General features: G+C 34.1%; 2 protein-coding genes across 3 annotated transcripts in view; one reads left to right on the top strand and one right to left on the bottom strand.

Moving 5' to 3' along the window:
- Positions 1 to 18,428, bottom strand: part of Fbw5 (F-box and WD repeat domain containing 5) — a 36,086-nt gene extending 17,658 nt beyond the window's left edge. The window contains exons 1-2 of the mRNA XM_072540607.1: positions 18,132 to 18,428; positions 4,518 to 4,672 (exon numbers count right to left, since the gene is read on the bottom strand). Coding sequence (XP_072396708.1) covers positions 4,518 to 4,672; positions 18,132 to 18,333 — 357 coding nt within the window. The 5' untranslated portion in view covers positions 18,334 to 18,428. The remainder of the gene's footprint in view (positions 1 to 4,517; positions 4,673 to 18,131) is intronic.
- A 681-nt stretch (positions 18,429 to 19,109) lies between these two features.
- LOC140448479 (uncharacterized) lies at positions 19,110 to 20,114 on the top strand. 2 transcript variants are annotated; one of them, XM_072541564.1, is made up of 3 exons: positions 19,110 to 19,233; positions 19,303 to 19,405; positions 19,832 to 20,114. In XM_072541564.1, the coding sequence occupies exons 2-3, from the start codon at positions 19,310 to 19,312 to the stop codon at positions 19,985 to 19,987; spliced, it is 252 nt and encodes an 83-aa protein (XP_072397665.1). In that variant the 5' UTR covers positions 19,110 to 19,233; positions 19,303 to 19,309; the 3' UTR covers positions 19,988 to 20,114. The 2 variants fall into 2 exon arrangements, with proteins under 2 accessions (XP_072397665.1, XP_072397663.1); XM_072541562.1 differs by having other exon boundaries at positions 19,152 to 19,405.
- The last annotated feature ends 323 nt before the right edge of the window (positions 20,115 to 20,437 follow it).

The following is a 20,437-nucleotide window of genomic DNA, read 5'->3' as shown; positions in this document are numbered from 1 at the left end:
TTGCACATGACTCATCTAAACGTACACCTGTATCAAGAGTCCATTACAATGGTGGAAAAACCATCGCCATGTATATCCTAACTTAACCACTATATTCATAAAGTATTGTAAATGTGAACACATGTTCAAAATCAAATTAAAATCAAACGTTAGAGAGCAGTGCAAAATTCAAGATATTGTAAGATGGGGAAGGCAGCGTAAAAGGATGTGGTACAGTGATGTAAGACGAACGGATGAGAATAGACTCCCAAAAATTGCCCTAGAAAATAACCCGCCCGGTTCAAGACCTCCAGGAAGACCACTTAAAAGATGGAGGGATAGTTGGCAATCTACCTCCCAGGAAATTAACCAGAGGCAGCTTCAGAATTAAATAGATCGAAAGATCTCCAAGAAGTAGAAGAAGAGAAGAAGAGTTTATTTTTCAAGTTATAATAAATATATCCTTCAGTAGTTTCTTTCACTTCAATAAATATACACATAAACGATAATAGTCATTATGTTTGTTTATGTAGGTATTCTCTTACTTGAAACTACTGTTAAACAATCATAGTTACTTGTTTACGAAAATCGGTTTTAAGAGCTGTAGGCGCAAAATTTCAGGCCAATGCTTTTTAAATGCATTCATTTTTTCGAATCCTGAGAAAACTAACAAATATTTTTGAAAAATTTAAACGCAGAATGAAAGATTACATTATTACCGAGAGCCGAAAGTCCCTTAGAATAAACAAGAAGTTTTTTTGAATGAGATATTTGAAATTCAAAATCACACTAAATTTTCTCTATTTTTCACCCCTGTGACTTATTAAAATAAACATTATAGAAGTTTTCAGGCACTTTCGGCCCTCGGTAATAATGTATTCTTTCATTCTGCGTTTAAATTTTTCAAAAATATTTATTAATTTTCTCAGGATTCGAAAAAAAAGAATGCATTTAAAAAGCATTGACCCATCTCTACTCGTTCTCGTTATCTGTGTCCCTACGTTGATTCGAGGCTTTGACCACGCGACACGAGATGTTGCCAAATAATTTTCTATGAAGTTTGTGGCGTTATATGCAGTTAATTATTTTTATTGGAAATAAGGCACAATCTGACTTTAAAATAAGCTTATTTTGATGTTTAGATTTTTAATTCGGAAATCGTACTTAAAATACGAATCATTAATAAATTTTATTTATATAAAACGATTTCGGAAGTGGAAATCAAAATGTTATATTACACTTATTGTAAAGTAAAATTGTGGCATATTCCCAATAAAAAACAGTAAGCTGTCATTTAAATCCATTTCGCCCAAATTTTGTTATCTTAGAACATTGTTCAAATGCTAAAAAGACAACAGGTCAAATAAAACCAATAAGCTTGGCAACGTTGAATTTCCCGTTTTATATTATTTCCACTCATGTATTTTCGGCGATATTTAAAGGGCGGACCTAATATATGTACCTCTCTTTTACAACAGGTGTTTCTCACTCCATCTCACTTAAGGTCAATACCGACCATAAACTTTTACCTACACTGTAGATACCTAATATTAGGCTTATACTTAGACAAAAGTAGACAGAACGAGTCTGTTGTGAGTAGCATGCGCCTACAGGGTTGTATTTGCGGCGACCTTGTGGGCTATCAAGGGTTGTGTTCCTCTGCATGTGTTAGCAGTAGAAAAGAGAAATCTCTATAAGAGAAGAGATCATTTGATAACAGCTATAAAAAAAGAAGAAAGGGAAAGACCAATGGAAAGATGGCAAGAAGAGTAGAACAACAAGGAAGATGTTGCCCAGTGTCCAAGATGGTGATCCCGAACCTAAGGGACTGGGTAGATTGTATGTTTTAGGGAGTATCTTCATAGGTTCAGAAAGACAGATACAGATAAATGCCTATACTGCGAATATTTCGACATTGTTACTCACACAATGCTGGAGTGTAATAGATGTACAGTGGAGAGAAACGGGATGTATAAAGAAATAGTTGTGTTCACAATTACATCCGAGCTGTCATTAAAAAGAAAGAAGAAGAATGGAAACACCAACCGGGCCAACGACAGAGATAAGATCTAATTACTATTTTAATGGGAATACGCCGCAATTTAAGGTTAAAATAAGTTTATTGATGTTTGAATCTTTGATCTTTGATCTTGCACTGATAACTTGTTTATACTCCAACAATTAATAGAAAAAAGAATAGCGGTTGGTACCGAAGTACATCTAGCCTTCATCGACCTAGAAAAGGCGTATGATACAGTTCCAAGACTTAAATTGTGGCAAGCTTGACAACTCGACATTAGTCCATACCTTTTAGGAATAATCACAGACGTATACAGGGATAACACTACTTACCTAAAAATCGGAAATACACTATCAGAGCCAATAAAAGTAACTAAAGGACTAAAACAAGGATGCAGTATGTAACCCTTACTGGAAAAAATTAAATATTTAGGTGCACTCATTGCTAAGAACGGCTTGAAAGAAACCGAAATTAAACACCGAATTAATCAGGGACGTAAAATTGTAGGATGTCTGAACTCCTTATGGTGGGATCGCAACATTTCCAAAATGAACAAAAAACGAATAGGGCAAACCATGGTTGAATCAGTTCTTTGTTATGGCTCTGAAGTATGGACAATTAATGCAGACCTGAAGAGAAGATTGTTGGTAGTTGAAATGGATTATTTGAGAAGAAGTGCTAGAACATCAATTCAGAAAAGGAAAACCAACGAATCTATAAGAAATAACATGAATGCTACAGAAACGATCATTGACAGAATAGAAAGAAGAGGTTCAAAATGGTTTGGACACCTAACCTAACCTAACCTATTGAGAATGCGTGACGAACGTTGGCCCCAAAAACTTCACAAATGAAAGCCCCCTGGAAGAAGAAAAAGAGGTACACCTCTTTTTCTTCATACATGGAATGAAGGAATTAGAAGAGCGATGGAATTGAGAGGTTTGGAGGAGGAGCATGTCTTGGACCGGGAGCATTGGCGGAGGAGAACGGAAATACGGCGATAGCCGTCTCCAAAATGTATTGTATTTACAAGTTGGATTAATGTCAAACGTCAATAAACTTATTTTAACTTTCAATTGTGGCTTATTCCCATTAAAATAGTAATTTAAAATACCACAAGAAAATAGCTTCAGAACAATAGATAAGATCTAGATAAGAGAAGGGAGTGTTCCAAAAATGTCGTCAGCCTTATAGCGGCCACCCCACTTTCGGAGTACGGTACGTGCGACAGTCAACTGCGCCCAAGTAGGAGAGGGTGGTTTTAGTTGGTAGGCAGGATAATAGATACCTGAATCTTTGGCACTGCTATCTTTAGTACTTTAAATTAAACTAAAACCCAAATTTTAGGGACTCAAAATGGAGGTACCATGAAAAATTTCAACGCCCCCCCCCCTCAGACAAATTCTGGGTGCGCCACTAGTTGTAGCATAAGTTTTCTTTCTTCCACTAATTCTAAGGTTTCCCTTTACATCCGTTATCACTAAGAGCTAACAGCTGTTAGTCCGTAGCTGTTTTGTCTGATTTTTTTTTCTAGGTGTGTGTAGTTTGAGCCTGCAGTTCATAGTTATCATCTTATGATCTGATCCACAGTATGCTCCAGGCATAATTTTTATGTTTATTACTGAGGCTTTCCATCTTTCCCCACGAGTATGAAGTCGCTTTGATTTTTTTGGTCTTTATTTGGACTAGTCCCGGCTGAAAGCCTTCTTGGGTGATGTTTATAAAGTGTATTTATTATCGCTAGATTATTTTCACTGGCAAACTGTAGAAGACGTTCTCTTCTGTTGTTTCTAAAGCCCAAGCCAAATGACCCGACAATATCTCAAATGTGGTTCATTTTCAGTTTTTTCCACTTTGGCGTTAAAGTCTTCAATAATATATACTGGCTCCTTTTGTGGGATTTTCTTCAAGATGCTTTCTCTCTCTCTCCTCTTCAGTTCTGACCCTCCCCCCTAAATATAATTATAGAAGGATTATGGATTTATGATTCTGTATAAAATACAGCTATGACTGTTATCAAGGTTGTCCTATTCTCTACACAATAAACCGTTTCTATTAATTTTGCGCCACTAGATTTACATTTAATTGTAACTCGCATTTTTTAACCGAACAAGGTGTCCATCCATTAATGATTTTTACGCTGAAGTGACCAAATCTTTAAAAACACTATGTATAAAATAAAACACTATACTACCGAAATAGCACAGAAAGAGAAAAATTAAAATTTAAAATAATAAAAGTTTCAGTTGGAAAAATGTAACTTTCGTTTGGTCCGAATTTTTGGCCTACACTGTATACTTGAAAATAATTTTATTATGTATACGATGTGTATAATTTTCCTGTAAATAACGTAAAATGATAACTAAATCAAAAAAACTTGCCGTGTATAATTCCAACCTATCATAGACGTACAAGGCCAGTATCATTAGTAATAATTATCAATTATTTACAGATTCAAACTAGTAGCGAATAAATTATGATAGAATTCTTGGACCTTGATGGTTTAAAGTATACTTACAATGACATATCCATCTTTGGAACAAGTTGCGAAATATTTCCCGTTATGGGAAAAACTGACGTGCAACACCTGATCGTTGTGATAGCTTAATGTTTCGGTATGTACGACAGGTATGTTGTAGGATAATCTCTTGAATTCTTCATACCATGTTCTTCCTAAAAATATAATAAAAACCAACATGAATTTAACAAATGATATTGTTCTCATTTATAATTTTTGGTTATCATCAAAGAATATTTAAACTGTACATGCTTAAATTTTACCACTACTGGATTGAATAAAGAGCTATTTTACACAAATAACTACAAGGAAGTAAAACTGACCCAAAGGAAGTGTTTTCAGACAAACCAAAAAATTTGTTCCAGCTATTCTATTGAACAATAAATTAAGAAAAATGTACAAAATACAAATGCACTACCATCGCGACTGTACAGCCTTTCCAAAATTCGCGAGTAAAATGTTCCTTCAACACCGATTATCAGTGCGAGTAGTACTTTTAATCGGTGTATACAGGATACAAGATATGGCAAAATATCTAAGGATGTCGCTAAATACATCCATTGGCCAGTCTAAAACTTCTTTAAGTATTTTACACATGTTATTCCCCAAATACCACAGATACCACAAATTAAGTTTTTTATTGGAAACTCAATATACTTATCTATGATGTATCTCAACATATTTATGTGTTTAACTGTACATTCTTCCCTTTTCTTCATCTATACAATTTTCTTGAATATCCTTCTCCCTTTGATTTCCCACATGCTTCCAATCAATTTTCTGATGAGATTTCTTCATTATCAAATGAGCAGAATGCTCACCTGTTATTTTCCATCTGTTAAAGTTTCTTCATTCCCTCTCTTCTAGATGTCCGAAAAACTACAGTATTCTGGCTGTGGCTTCTTTACGTGTCACAGATTCCCCACTAGATTCGCCAAGCAAAAGTATTGTATTCTATCGAAGCCAGACCTATCTCGGCTTCCAGAGACCCCCTCCGGATGAATGACCTGTAAGGCGTGAATCAAGCGATATCTAATACGGACGATACTCACCACTTTAATCAAATTATCTTTTATGCAACTGTAAACCAGTTAAATTATTCGATTGTTTACCTGAATTATCTCAAATATTATTCAGTAGATACATACAGATCCATTAGAGACGGCCTTAATATTTATAAAAGAGCGATACAAATTTTAGCATACGCTGATGACATTTACATAATAAGGCGTAGCAAATGAGATGTTAAGCAATATTTTGTCACCCTAAATAGCGGAGAAATAGGTTGCTTTACATCAACAGACAAAATATATATATATATATATCACTATGGTGTTGGTCGTCGTACTGTTCATCGAAAACCGATCAGAATTAGAAAAATGGTGTTCTTCATGAGTCACTGAAATCGACTTGAAAGACAGAAAAACCATAAAAAAAGTGATTACGAAAAAATTAGCGAGGCTTAGTACATTTGGTTTGTCCAGTTTAGGGATAAAGGAGTGCTTATATCCGGGCATACCTTAAAAAAGGCATCACTTCCGAAAGGAATTTTAATAGAGTGAGGAAGATTTATAGCAAGTATCGGCTGGCTAGACCGCTGGTTGAAAGGTTGAAAATTTAACAGGTGATAAAATATTTAATTACGATGAAACAGGCCTTAATTATAAAATGTTACCCAATAAGAGTCTTTCAGCTAAAAGTGAATCAGTTGCTCCTGGCTATAAACGCAGCAAAGAGCGAGTAATTAGCCTGTAGAAATGCCACATCAAATCATAAGATGGAACTGACAATGATTGGAAAGGCAAAGAATTCCAGAGCATTAAGGGAATTTCAAAACACGCTCTGCCAGTGAAATATTGCAGAAAAGTGTATGGATGAGCAGTGACATTTTTAAAGATTGGTTCATCATGGACTTCGTACCATCAACAAAGAAGTTTTTAAAAGACAATAATCTACCAAGAAAAGCAGTTTTACTGTTAGATAATCCGCTCTAGAATCCTGATAAAAGTGAACTTAGAGATAGGGATATAAAGCCCACGTTCCTCCCTTCGAATGTCACAGCTATCTGTCAACCTATGGATCAGGGTGTTTTGGAGACGCTGAAAAGAACCTATTGGAGAATCCTTCTATCAACCATTATAAAAGAAATGAACGATGGCCGAGACTTAACCCCTACATTGAAAGCCATCAATTTGAAAGATTTTTCCTACCGGATCTCAAGTACATGGGATAAGGTTGGGACACAAAAAATTATTACGTCTTGGGATAAGCTGTTGGGCTAGGATGATGTAACTGCGGTCAACACTTCGGATGAAGTTCGGGAAAATATTTTGCCCTTAGTGAAACTTATCCCTGGATGTGATAATGTGTCTTTGAATGAATTTCAAGGGATGACCAGTATGAAATAATCGATGAAGAAATTGTTACTCTTGTTAATAGTGAAGGTGGTGACGACAGAACCAGAGACTGTTAAGCCCCACAAAGTTTCACACAAAGAAGGTGTAAACATTTTTGAAGCAGCGATAAAATACGCCGATCAACAAGAAGAAGCCACAGTTGTCGATATTATGATGCTACAGAGATGGCGAGACTTGGCAGCAACAAAAGAGATACATCGGCAAGTTAAATGAAAATCACTAGTTTTTTTCTCTCATTCTAAACCATTCTATCTACAATGTCAGATGTAAGTCAATTTTAAATGGATTCTGGTTTTATTTTAATCTTTTTTACAATAATATGTGCATACAGTATACAGTACATAATGAAACACTTTTAAGAGTAAAGTCCATTGCATTGGTATTACAATAGGTCTACACTTTTGTTCCATTTAACCTTCCCTATTATCCGCCATTTTAGCTTATCCACCCTTCCGTCGACTCGTTTATGGCGGATAACCGAGACTACTGTATATGGAAACAATACTTCGAAGAAATAACATAATTTAAGGAATCAAAAGAATAAATACAAGTGGGAGAAGATTACGTTAATAAGGATGAACTGCAAACAATAGCGATGAATGCAAAGACGGAAGAAATGCTAAAAATAATTTAAAATTGGTTAAAGCCCCCAGGTCAGGACAAAATTACGTATGAAATGATGAAGTATCTATACAAAGACACAAAAGCAAAATTTTGCGAATTGCTAAATGAAGTAGTCCGAATAAAAGAAATGAAAAGTGATTAGATCACCCATATAATAGTACCAATGTTTAAGAAGGGAGATGTAAAAAATTTCTTAAACTGTGGAATTACACTGATAAGCATACCAGCATATCCACCAAATTCTTTACTAGGATAATGAAAAAAATATATAGGAAAAACTGGAAATATACTTGGAAGACTCGCAACATGGATTTAGGAAAGAAAAGAATTACTCAAAATCTGAATTTTATACTGAGGCAGACAGGACTGAATCTATTGAAAAAAGGAAATAAAATTTATTAGTATTTCATTTAAATAAAAAGTTTTCGACGCAGTAAAAAGAGATGTCATTTGGAAATGTTTGAAGAAAGGAGTAGAAAATAATATGATAGAAATAATTAAAGCTCGATACAAAAACATCGGCAACAAATTAAGAACATACAATCAATAATCAGAATTTGAGACAAAAATGGGATTAAAACATGGATGCGTACTTAGTGCACTATTGTTCTCATTAATTATTGTAGAGGACGCAATCAATAAATGTAAAAATAAATGCGAAAATGTGCTAGTGGTAGCAACAAGTTATAAATATATAAATAAACGATCTAAGACAAATCAAGAGTAATGACAACTTCTATGGTACATTCGTTCAGCAAATTCCCAACTGTAAACAAACGCAAGTGTTGATATTTGCCCTCTCATTCGTCAAGTGGCTATTAAATATAATTTATTGCCTTGTGTGTTATATGTTATAGTTAGTGTTAAGTTATTTACTGGTCGTGTTATTTTTTAGAGTTTATTTTAAGTGTTTAGTATTAAGTTTTATAGTGTGTACTGAACTTTTAGTATCCAAAAACAAAGTATTTGTTAATTAAAAATAAAAATAGCTTGCGGTAATCACTTTAATAAAGGTAAGAGAAACCAATATTTTAATTTATTGATGTTTCAAAAAGTTTTATTTCCTTTTTAGTCCATTTATTCACGGTTTTTGTTGTAAATATTAAAGAACCGCTTGGATTGACATGAAATTTGGCATATACATAGGTAAATTATCCTGCAGGTAAATGTTTATGTGCTTTTTCACTTCAAATAAATTTTAAAATAATAAAATTTTCAGGAAAAGGAAAAAGGCTAATAATCTGTCACATTGGCAGTGAAGATGGGTTTGTTCCAGAAGGGCTGTGGGTGTTTGAATAAAAAAAATTGGGGACTATCATGAAGAGATGGATGGGAATTCTTTCGAAAATTGGTTCAAAAATATACTGCAGCGATTAGAAGACAACTCCCTCATCGTATTGGAGAACATGTCTTATCATTTCAGAAAATTGGAAAAAATTCCAACAACTGCTTCTAGAAAAGCTGACATCCAAGCGTGGCTGAAATCAACAAATATAGGGTTTGAGGACTCCATGTTAAAAGTGCAACTGCTGGCTATCGTTAAGGAACATAAGGGACAATATAATAAATATATCATTGATGAGATGGCAAAAACCAAAACAAATTAGTGTTAAGGCTGCACCCATACCATTGTGAGCTCAATCCAATTGAGCTCATCTGGGCAGAAGTAAAAAATTATGTAGCAGCCAAAAACATTACTTTTAAATTTGCAGATATGAAAAATATTTTTTATGATGCAATAAATAATATTAGTCCAACTACGTGGCAGAAATGTGTGCAACACGTTCAACAAAAAGTCGAGTCGAAAATGTGTAAGTTGGACAATATAATAGAGAACCATATCGAACCCATACTAATAAATCCAGACGAAGACAGCAGCACATGTAGCTCCTCAGACTCTGAGTATTTTAACTGGTATGTTTTTAGTCTTTGATAAACTTATGACAATGCTACTTTATTCAAAATTTTCACTTTGTTATGTATCTCTCAGTTGATGAATATTTTATTTTAGCACATTTTTTTTCAATGAAACATTAAAATTTTGCACAATGATTAAATTTCAAGAAATTCTTACACTAATAGTTTCAAAAGTAAACATTTTTAAAAATCATATGATACACCTCAGTACGACCCTGTTTGACTTTCACGTGCGTTTGTTGACAGTTGGGAATTTGTAAAATGAATATATATATATATATATATATATATATATATATATATATATATATATATATATATATATATATATATATGAAAAAGTAATGAGATTCTCAATAATTAAGGAAGTGAGTCGTGAGCACTAACAAACAACAAAAACTTACGCTACCAAAATGAGATTATTATAAAAGATTGAAGGAATCACAAAAGAAGATGAGATATAAAACATGACCATAATAACAAATTTAGAAGTACTTAAAACCAGTAGAACCAATTATAAATGAGAGGCCACTCCAACAAGGTTTGCTGACAGCAATAAAAATGGGATGAGAAAGTTGGACAAGAGGCAGAAAAACGAGGATCAAAATGGTCTGAGATCAGACATTTGGCACAAGGTAGGGCAGCATTGAAATGAAAAATCAGAGGAATAACACAATAATAATAATAATAATAATATAATATAATAATAATAGCCGTATGGCTAAATCTGGATAATAATAATCAGAACACGACGGGGTACTAATGCCGGAAGGATAGATAACAGAGTTGCACCCTGGGAGAAACGGCTTCTAAACCAGATTGAATTATTGCGTAGGGACATTGGTCAAATGACAGAATATATACGAGGAGCAACAAGTAGAAAAGTCCTTAAAAAATCTGATCAAATAATGCTAAGCACTGCAAGACACTCGTAATATGATCGAATTTAATGACATTAAAACAAAAACTCTCCGTTTATTCAGGACGACTAAGAAGGTACAAAGTTAGTAACAGTCGGAAATGTGACAATGCGCTTTTTGAGCATGCCGAGAAGGCGTTCTATCGGAAACTCAATTCCACTGCCGAAAGTGCCAATAAATCATACCCAAGCCAAGAAGAAATTCAGGAGTTTTGGGGAAATCAACTTTCCACACCAGCTGCTCTTAACACCAATGCTGGATGGATAGAAGATACGACGCACAGCTGTCAACACTACCGTAGAACTATCTACGAACCCTTCACCACAGAAGAAGTCTCTAATATCATCAAAGAGCTTCATAACTGGAAATCTCCTGGACCAGACGGAGTTCAAAACTTCTGGCTTAAGAAGTTCTGGAGTGCTCATGAGTGCTTGTCAACACTAATTAATCGTGTTATTTCTAATCCGCAGGAAATACCATCATTCCTAACACAGGGAACAACTTATTTAATACCGAAGGATCAAAATAATACCCAAGATCCAGCCAAGTACCGACCAATTACGTATCTTCCAACTCTGTATAAATTGGTCACATCCTGTGTACCCAGCGTATCTACCAACACTGCGCTCTAAATAATATCATAGAACCTCAACAGAAAGGATGCGCTAAGGGTTCCATGGGTTGCAAAGAACAACTTATTATCGACTCAGTCATTTCTAAACAGGCATACACCAAAAAAAAAGAACCTCTTCACTGCCTTTATTGACTATAAGAAAGCCTTTGACTCAGTGCCGCATGAATGGCTGGTAGATATATTAAGAATATATAGTCGATGATAATATAGTGACCTTTTTAAGACATATAATGACAGATTGGAAGACTAAAATTCACCTCCAAATACCTGGTGAAAACAATATCGAAACGGAAAATATCGCAATTAACCGCGGCCCATACCAAGGAGACTCGACAAGGAGAGTCCATTGTGGTTCTGTCTAGCGATGAACCCACTATCCCAGCTATTGAACTCTACTGACTCAGGTTTTAGCATTAAAAACAACAATACTGTAGTGGCGAAGCTTAATCATCTGTTGTATATGGATGATTTGAAACTGATGGCTTCCACTCAAAATCACCTAGATCAAATACTAAAAACTGTAGAAACTTTTTCAAATGATATCAGTATGCACTTTGGGTTAGACAAATGTCGTGTACTAAATATAGTCAAGGGATAGGTTCAGCCCGGAGGATTCGACATGCAAAATGGCCAAAACATCGATGCTATGGGCGAAAATGACATGTATAAATATCAAGGAGTAAAGCAAGCGCAGAAAATTGACCATAAACAAATGAAAATCGAATTAACATCAGAGTTCATACGAAGAGTAAAACAGCTACTCCGATCACATCTTAATAGTAAAAATTTATTTAAGGCATTAAACACCTACGCATTTTCCGCACTTAGCTACTCATTTGGGATCATTAAGTGGACTAAAACGTATATAGAAACTCTTCAGCGAAAAGTACAAAGGCGAAAAAAACACACCTCACAAAGGCACAAAAACACCATCCTCGAAGTGCAGTAGAAAGAACGACATTACCGCGGTATTTAAGAGGACGAGGACTTATTGATATAAGCGAGCAATTAGGAAAACAGATTACTAATTTACGAACTTCTTTTCAGATGCAGGCGGCGACATCTACTCTTCATCGCGCAATTTGCGCAGTAGATGATACAACGCCGATTAAACTAAGGGAACAAGAAATGCGCATAAACCATCTTACTAAGAACGAAAAAATGCGCATCTGGATGGGTAAACCTCTGCACGGGCGACATCCGAATGAAGTTAGTCAAGACTATGTCGACAATATAGCGTCGAACTATGGGCTGACATCAGGAAAGATGTTCCCCGAAACAGAAGGTTCATTACTCGCCATTCAGTATCAGGTTATACCCACCAAAAATTACCTGGAATATATCGTCAAAGACCCTCAGATCCAAAACGACAAATGCCGATATGGATGTCAAGCCCAAGAAACTATCCAACATCTTACTGGGGGCTGCCAGGCATTTGCTGCAACTGAATATAAGGAACGGCATGACTCAGTAGGGAAGATCCTCCATCAAGAGATAGCTTTTAAACTGGGACTTCTACAAACAAACCATCTGCCATATTATCAATATGTTCCTGAGAGTATGCTTGAGAATGACAACTACAAGCTATACTGGGATCGCACTGTGCTCACAGACCAAACTGTAGCACATAATAGACCAGACCTCGTGCTAGTTAATAAACTAACAAGACAAACAACACTAATCGATGTGGCGATACCTAACAACAATAATCTGCGTGTTAAGTACAACGAAGAGAGAACCCACTCCATATATGACAGCTGCAATGAAAACCAACACATAGATGGAGTGGGATTTATAGTAAACCAAAGAACAAAAGGCCTAGTTATTGATTTTAAAGCCTACAGTCAAAGAATGTGCTATTTACGCTTAAAAGGTAAATTCTTTAATTACAGTTTAATTAATGCACATGCCCCGACCGACGACAAACTAGAAGACACTAAAGAACAGTTTTTCGAAGACCTAGAACAAGCCTACAGAAGATGCCCCAGAAATGACATTAAAATAGTGCTAGGTGACATGAATGCAAGAATAGGACGAGAGCAAGTTTTTATGTCGACTATAGCAAGGCATAGCCTACACAACATCAGTAGCGATAATGGATTACGACTGATAAACTTAGCAGCAGCACTGAACATGACCGTCGCTAGCACCTATTTTGAACACAAGAATATACACAAGGTAACCTGGACCTCCCCTGATGGAAGAACAACTAGTCAGAATTATCACATCTTAATGGATTCAAGACACGGAACGGACATAATAAACTGCAGAAGTTATAGAGGCGCAAACATAGACTCAGACCATTGTTTAGTGATCTCAACACTAAGGGCTAGAATTTCAAACTCCAACAAAGAAAAAGAAATAAATAGAAAGAAATGGAATGTACAGAAGTTGAGAGATGCAACTGTTGCAAAACAGTACTGGGAAAATATTACCAATAGGTTAAGGAATCAAAGTCTAGGCGAAGAAGACCAGAGAGATATAGACTCATTCTGGAACAGGATAAGGGAAGATATTGAGTCAGCAGCACAAGATGAAATAGGAACAGAAACTTGTACCCGAAAAAATCACTGGTTTGACGATGAATGCAAAGACGCAACACAGAAAAAAAATGAAGCCTATGCAAAAATGCTTACCCGCCGAACTAGAACAAGTATAGAGAATTACCAGACAAAGAGAAGAGAAGAAAAGAAAATACACAGAATGAAGAAACGAAACCACTTAAAAAAGGAACTTCAATATATAGAAAACCTCAACAGAGAGAAAGAATTCAGAACATTCTATAAGAAAGTTAACATCAACAGAAAAGAATTTAAGGCAAACACAATTCAATGTAGAAGTTTAAATGGCGATCTCTTAACAACAAGAACAGACGTACTAAACCGATGGACGGAATATTTTAACCAGATACTTAATATAGAGGAAGAAGAAGAAAACCCGGAAGACGAAAGCTGCGAGGTAAGCGGAGCAGACGAGAGGGAGCAGGATCCACCAACGATCCTGGAAGTTAAAGACGCTGTAAACAAACTAGCCAGAAACAAATCACCCGGAATAGATAATCTCCCAGGGGAATTATATAAAGAAGGTGGCCACGATATCATAATAGCGCTACAGCAGCTTATAAAAGAAATATGGATACAGAAGTCCCTTCCCAATGATTGGAATATTGGAATACTTTGCACCATACACAAAAAGGGAGATATCTTTGAATGCTCTAACCATCGAGGAATTACGTTCCTAAATGCAGCGTATAAAATATTTTCCAATATACTATGCTATCGTATGGCACCATATGCAGAGCGAATAATAGGACAATACCAGGCTGGTTTCAGAGGTGGTAAATCAACAATTCATCAGATTTCAACCCTGAGACAAATTCTAGAGAAAACACTGGAATACAGTGTAGACACGCACCACATATTTATAGACTACAAGGCAGCCTACGACTCTGTAAATAGAAGAGAATTGTTTAGAGCAATGATAGACCTAGGAGTACCAAATCAGTTGGTAAGTTTAACCAAACTAACCCTTGAAAAAGTTGAATGCAAAGTACGAATCCAGGGGGAACTCTCTGAACCTTTTAAAACAAATAACGGGCTACGTCAGGGAGACCCACTCTCATGTATACTATTCAATCTAGCTCTGGAAAAAGTAATACGTACGTCACAAATCACAACTACCGGTTCAATATATAACAAATCTGTGCAAATCTTAGCATATGCTGATGATATCAATATTGTTGGGAGAACGGAAAACGCAGCACGAGAGGCGTACGTAGCATTAAAGGAAGCGGCTACAAAAATGGGTTCAATAATAAACACCAATAAAACAAAATACATGAAAATAGGTACGCAACCACAAACACCACGGCCACTTGTTATAGAAAATGACGTCATCGAAGCAGTTAACGAATTTGTATACCTGGGAACGCTCGTCAATACTGAAAATGACACTACCGCAGAGATAAACCGCAGAATTTGCACGGCTAATAGATGCTATTTTGGGCTTAATCTCCTTTTTAAATCTACAGTTATATCAAGAAATACAAAAGTAAAACTCTACAAAACAATAATACGCCCAGTCCTAACATATGGTTCAGAAACCTGGACTTTAACAAAAAGCAATGAAAACATGTTGGGATGTTTCGAAAGAAAAATACTAAGGCGCATCTATGGAGCGGTAAATGAAAATGGTGTCTGGAGAAGACGATACAACTTCGAACTCTATAGGATATACCAGGAACCAGATATCGTAAAACACATAAAGATAGGACATCTGAGGTGGGTAGGCCATGTAATGCGGATGGAGCAAACCGACCCAGCTAGAAAAATGCTCCTTGATAGACCTATTGGTCAAAGAAGAAGGGGAAGACCCAGAACAAGATTCCTAGATAACATCTATGAAGGCATGAGAAATATGGAAATACATGCTTGACGGAGGAAGGCGATGGATAGGGACGACTGGAGAAAAATTCTTGGGGAGGCTAGGACCCACACAGGGTTGTAAAGCCAAAATGATGATGATGATAAGTACACCGAAAAGATCGCCAAGTACAGAGATCTGGAAATACAAATAAGGGGACAATGGAGAATGGAAAGTACCCAGACGATACCTATTATTCTTTCTACCACTGGAGTCATCCTGAAGAACCTCCTAGAAAACATAAAAAAGCTGGGTCTAAATGAACATCTATATAAGATCATGCAGAAAGCTGTACTACTTTCGATGTCCAGATGCGTGCGAAAATTTTCGGGAGATACATCGACATACCAAGTCACCTAGGACTTGATAACATGGAAAGAGTCCCACCAGAGCTCAATCCTTTTGATACCGTAGGTATCTGGGATGAGTGAATTTTCCCTTTAGAGGGAGTGTGAGCCGTATGGCTAAATCTGGATAATAATAATAATAGCTACTCATTTGATATTGTAAAGTGGTCTAAAAGTCTCTGCTAGGCATTTGCCGCAACTGCATATAAGGAGCGGCATGACTCAGTAGGAAAGATCTTTCATCAAGAGATAGCTAACAAACTGGGACTTCTCCCAACCAACCATATTACTTATTACCAGGACGTTCCTGATAGTATGCATGAAAAAGACACCCACAAGCTATACTGGGACTGCACTGACCGGTGGCACATATTACACTGAATCTCATACTGTTGTGCCAATACCTAACAACAACAACCTGTGTTTTAAATACAATGAGAAGATTGTCAAGTACTCAGATCTTGAGATACAAATAAGGGGGACAATGGAAAATGAAAAGCAACCAGAAGATACCTACTATTCTCTTCACTACTAGTGTCATTCTAAAGAACATAAAACAATGGAGTATTAGTAAACATCTCTCTAAGACCATGCAGAAAGTATTACAGCTTTCAATATCCAAATACATAAGAAAATTTTTGTGAGATACTCTGGTGTACCAGGTCACCTAACGCCCAATAACACAGAAAGAGCCGTACCAGAGGTCAATTCTTTTGATACTTTTGATACCATAGTAATTTGGGATGAGTCAATGTTGCCATAAGAGGGAGTGAGAGTCACATATCATAAATCTGGATGGGAAAACACTCAATATAAATCTTGAGTTTATTGATTAAATAAATAAATAGGTTATATTATCATACTATTATCGATGAACAATCTAAAGTCTTGGAAAGGAATGACACAAAACCAATATTATTTATTGAAAATAAGTATAGGCATAGGCATGTAATAGATTATGATTTTAACAAAATTTTTAATTTTTTCATTCATAATTGATGATATAATTTCCAGAGCTCTGAAATGATAGATTTTTATTCAGAGATTTACTGGAGAATTTAACAATATTTATGTAGTGTGATTTCTATATTATTTCCTTATTAGACCAATATTAAAATATGCCTTTGTGATCTGTAATCCATGCTATAAATGTTATATCCACAAAATCTAACAAGTATAAAGAAAATTTTTGAGTTAAGTACCTTGTATTTAAATTAAACATTTCTCATATTAATTTATTAATATCATCGTTTGTCTTGAACCCATTTCTTCTGAAAATGTATCTTTAAACTTTAAAATTATGGCCAATATACTTTGTGGGAGTTACGAACTTTTTAACAATATCTATTGTTTTGATTATAGAATTCTCGTTTACATAATTAACGATTTTTAATTTTACTGTGACAATTAAGGAACAGCTTTTTTATTTATCGGCCATTTTTTAATTTTTATTTATTTATTTATTATTAACTTTAAACAATAATGATTGTCAGACAAAAAGTTGAACATATTTGAACCTGTTGAGATATGAATTAGTATGAAATTTAGTGTGAATAATTGATAGGATATGTTATACAAATGTTATAAGTTGACAAAATTCTTTAAATGTAGGTAAATAATATTTTTTATTTATATTTTGCAATGGCTGAAAATTCATTATAAAAAGGTTTTTGACAAATGTATTTGTAATGTATTAGCTAGTACTGCATTAGCTTTTACTGACAGTTCTAGGGGATTTCTAAAAATTTGTTAAATCATGGAAACTGCTATATTGAGGGATGCTATATTATGCTTACAACTTTAACAGAAGATATGATGGTGATTTTAAAAATATGTTGAGGGTATTGCATCCAATTGTTGAATGCATGTACTTTTTGAGTATAATAATAATATAGTGGTTCTTGTGAAAAATTCTAGGTCAGCTAGTTAGTTTTATCCATTTGTCCTTAGCCCACTCATAGGTCATAATTTGTATAGCCCTAGATTCTCGTTTGGAGAAATGGCTTAAAGGGTGTAAGTATATCAGTAACATAAGATCTGTTTGTTTTGTATTCTAGTATATTTTATTTTGTTGTTCTTTTCACATTAAGTAATTTTGTTTCATTTCCGTAGGTTATGAGGTATGTGTTATGGTTATTAGTATGTTTTATTTTAATACATTTTTGCTTCTATTATATGAAGTGTATATTTTTATGTAAAAATTATTTTTAAATTTTGTAGAAAATATGTAACTAATATAATATAATTCTAATATAATAATAAAGACCAATATAATTCTAATATATTTTTAGAAATATAACATATTAATTAGACAACAGATATTTTTTTCTTACCTGCAACTACTGGAATAGACTTATCTATCATAAAATTGTCGTGGAATAACTCTTTCCACAGGAGATCATTACAACTAGCTTGATACCATAATTTACACACTTGACCAGCTGAAATAAGTTCTTTATGATTTAAGTGTTGAAATATTTTGTACAAAGCTAAGTATGGTAGATATGCCCATTTTGCTTCGCCGCAACCTTCCATTGTTAAGTTTGTCCTTATTTTCCACTTTAAAATTTCCACATTATTTTTAAACACATTGCGAGTGTTTGGAATAACTACTGATGTACGTCAAATGAATAAATAAAAACAGCTGATTCTGATAATGATAGTGGTGATGGAGGATGACCAGAAATCATGTTACAAGGAGCAGTTTAAATAGAACACAACTCTACATACATTTTGCTCCGGAAAATTAGGCAAAATCTACAATTTCAACATTGGTTGAAACAAAAACCTAATTACATTTAATTTATTTTATCATTAAAGGAAGACATTCGAATGTATTTTTAATTTCACTTTTCTATAAGTTGTCATTCATGGAAGTATTAAAAGATGTTGTTCTTTTTAGAAATGTACATTATAATATAGAAATGTTTTTATAAATTAAAATTTAAATTGCAAAATTCCAATATTATTAATTGATGCATTCAATTGTACAGAGTTTAAACAGGTTTAAATATATTATTGTTACTGCCGGAATTCTCATTCAAATAGTTGACAGCAAGTCAAACACTATTGCCAATTTTTCGAGAACAGAGACAAAATTCAATTATTAATGATTAAATAAAAAAACTGACAAATAAGATAATAATATGATGTAAAATGTTTTTAAAAGTAAGTATTAGAAATAATATTGTCTTTGTAAGAAAATAGTAAAACCGACATTACTACAACTGTCACGAACTTTTCTGATATACATAAAATATAAAATAAATATCTGAATCTGAATAAATGAATGCATTGTTGCCAATTTTTAGGTATGTCAAATATTATATTGATACAGATACCCTAGAATAACAGAGACACATCTCTGCAGATACATCGAACATCGGCAACATTGGTTCCGTACCAGGTGCGGAAAGCGACATTTTTCGATCAAACGTAAATATACATGATTTATATTTTGAAAGACGAATATTAATCGCAAATTAATTTATTTATTTTATTCAGTCTGAACATGGTCGACGATAAAGTTGAAATGAATAACGACAGCGAAAGTTACACAAGTTTAAACACCAACGATCCAAAAAATGTTCAAGAGTTAACCCAATATGTAAGTTAATACGATAATTCTATTTGTTTTTGTTTAATATAAGAAATTTAAAGGTAATTATTCGATGTATTTAGGTATTTTAAATGTATATATTTGTATACAATAGTAGTAAGTATTTGTTGTATATGAAGTTGATAAACACTGTTTATAAAAGGAAATTTAGCATTGTTTTATTCATTTATATCATGTTGTATGTTGTAAAGAAACTTGAATTTTTGTGTTTAAAAAGATATTTTAGTTGGTAATTTTGATGCCAAGTTTGACTTGATTCTTCTCTCCTTTTTCTGTAGATTGTTTTTTTTTCATGATGTTTGTTAACTGATAAGCTGAACTCATATAATTTTATTTCAAAACCTCTGTTTTATTATATTCCTTGCATCATTTTATTGCATATTCTTTTTTATTCTAAGTATATATAACTTTCAGGTACAAAGCTTACTGCAAACTATCCAAGATAAATTCCAGAACATGTCCGACCAAATACTTACAAGAATTGATGAAATGGGCAATCGTATAGATGATTTAGAAAAGAATATAGGGGATCTAATGACTCAGGCTGGCGTGGAAGGAACAGACAAGTAGATTTCAGTTCATTCTGAAAATTTTTACACCTAATGTAGATTAGTTAAGTTTATTTATATTATGGATATTAGTTTTACTATTAATAAAAAAATATCACTAAATTACAATAAAATGCTTTGTTATTGAATTGTTATACATTATTTCACAAGAGCAATTGAGAAAGTAGATGGTGTAAAACAATTAGCAGTGCTACAGAGACCTTTGCTAATTATAGATCATCCTTGTTAAATGAAGCTGGTCTATCCAACATCTGTTTAAAACTGGTAAGTTTTTAACTACATATTTCTTACTCACAAAATTATATTTAAAATATTTTAAAGATTTTGATAGATATTTATATTAAAAGTGAAACTGGAACAAAACCATGAAGTGGAGATATCCAGGAATACACACGAACACCACATGCTTAGATATTTATATAGTTATTTTGGTTTTATTGGATAAGTACTA

This window comes from Diabrotica undecimpunctata, chromosome 8 (genome assembly GCF_040954645.1).
Source record: "Diabrotica undecimpunctata isolate CICGRU chromosome 8, icDiaUnde3, whole genome shotgun sequence".
Lineage (NCBI taxonomy): Eukaryota > Metazoa > Arthropoda > Insecta > Coleoptera > Chrysomelidae > Diabrotica > Diabrotica undecimpunctata.
This window is presented reverse-complemented; position numbering and strand designations above follow the sequence as displayed.

What these genes read in the sequence shown, in the direction of transcription:
- LOC140448479 (XM_072541564.1), top strand. Translation starts at nt 19,310, where the DNA reads ATGGTCGACGATAAAGTTGAAATGAATAACGACAGCGAAAGTTACACA. An exon ending in TTCAAGAGTTAACCCAATAT is followed by an intron (nt 19,406 to 19,831) that starts GTAAGTTAATAC and finishes TATAACTTTCAG; the next exon opens with GTACAAAGCTTACTGCAAAC.